The sequence below is a fragment of the Apis dorsata genome, unplaced genomic scaffold (assembly GCF_000469605.1).
Source record: "Apis dorsata unplaced genomic scaffold, Apis dorsata 1.3 scaffold_324, whole genome shotgun sequence".
In the NCBI taxonomy this organism is placed as follows: domain Eukaryota; kingdom Metazoa; phylum Arthropoda; class Insecta; order Hymenoptera; family Apidae; genus Apis; species Apis dorsata.
The window spans coordinates 57,097-58,820 of record NW_006263592.1 but is presented as its reverse complement, the minus strand read 5'-3'; the positions used below and the strand labels follow the sequence as shown (position 1 = coordinate 58,820).

At 45.9% G+C, this 1,724-nt stretch overlaps 1 protein-coding gene across 1 annotated transcript in view; it reads left to right on the top strand.

The window, feature by feature from the left end:
• LOC102675913 (titin homolog) overlaps positions 1-1,724 on the top strand; it is a 10,555-nt gene that overhangs the window by 4,613 nt on the left and 4,218 nt on the right. The window contains 1 exon segment of the mRNA XM_031511452.1: positions 976-1,724. This exon segment is cut by the window's right edge and continues 11 nt beyond it. Within this exon segment, the coding sequence (XP_031367312.1) occupies positions 976-1,724 (749 nt within the window).

Below are 1,724 nucleotides of genomic sequence, written 5' to 3'. Positions count from 1 at the left end.
TTTTTTTTTTTTTTTTTTTTTTCAAAGGAACCAGCTCGACACGCTCCATCAAGACGAGGAATCTTCCAAAGAGAATACGTCCCGAGAAATGTCGTGCGAGACGTTCACCCGTTTATTGCCCATCACGGCCTATATTTAGCGAAACATGCGTATAAAAAGCATTAGAGCCAACGTGTCACTGTCCGAGGACCATTGTGCAATCGCGTTCCAGAAAACACGGATGTCCCCATCAATTGCACAATCCCAATCTTCCTTCATCATCTTCTAGAACCTTCAAATCTGTAAGAAAAAGTAATTTTCTTACAAATTATATATTTCACATGTCGTGAAAGATAGATTGTAAATCCAGACAACAAGTTGATTTAAAACAATCCAACGTGACCTAAATGAAAATTCGATCTCGTCATCGATTTCTGCTCGATTACGCAACACGTAGCACAGCCATTGCTTCGCTCTGAAAAATGATAATTGATGGATAAGGATGCACAATCTATTTTGAGGCACGGCAGCTTCTACGCGTTCCACGATCCGTAGCGCTGTTTCTGGCTCATTAACGTTACGAGAAACGTTCTAAACTCGATACAACGGATTCAGATATTGAGTTAACTGTATTCGATTGAAAATTAAATAATTTTTTAAATGTACATACGTATATCCCCATTTAAGAATCTTATTATTTAATCGGCAGATACAAAAATCACGTATCTAATATACCTTTTGCTATATTCTCTTCTTTATCCTATTTTCATTCTCGCTTATACATACTATTTCTATCTTCTAAATCGATCTTCTCTATCTCTTTCTTCCTCTCAATCGTTTCACTGACCTTTCGCTCAACGTTCAAAAAAAGGAACTATTAGAGTTCGCGTCCAACGAGATATAATGAAAGTAGCTCGTGACAAGCCTCGAGCATCCCTGCATCGTCGTCTAATTGCATCACGCTGCATTCCATGTATGAAAAAGAAGAGATCAATAAACCAATGATTCAACATTCCTATCATCGCCATTTTATTTTCAGGTAGACTCGTTGGCATTGGAGGAGCTTCCCCTTCGTCGGGGCGCCCGTGGCCTGCCCCAAAAGTTGAAAACGCAGGCTGGCAAATTACGTTCCCGGCTGAGAAACATCCAACGGCCAACGTTCGCCTTCTCCGACCGACATAAGCAGGAGAAGGGGGGGAGCGGCAGATCGGACAGGTCGAGGGCCGAGAAAAGGCCGAGTCGCATGGACAGGATACGATCCTCGTTCTCCGAGAGGCCCAAGTTCATGAATTTGCCAATGAGTCGTCCAAGGCTCTCGTTGCCGGACAGGTCGAAATTTCACTTGCCCGAACGGCCGAGGTTCAATTTCTCGGAGAAGGCGAGATTCAACATCAAACGGCCCAACATACGCTTGCCGAGCGCCCTCACTCGCTCCGCCAAGAGAGCCTCCCCCCCCGTGCACGAGCAACGTTCCACCGAGTCCACTATTGGCTCGCGAAAGAATATCTTCGACTTTTCCGCGTATCCGAGAATATTCGACAAGAGATCGAGGAACAAAGGCGAGTACGCGACTTCCACGCCTAAAGAGTCCAGAGCGCAGTCGGCAGAGAGCGCCACGTTTCCACGGGTGCGCAAAAAGAGCGACGGATTGAAGTGGGCTCGAAGATTCGACAAGACCGCGAGCTACGGGGAGGAGCATCGCTCGAGCGAAGAAACCGCAGTGGAGAGATCCGAACCGTGGCGGT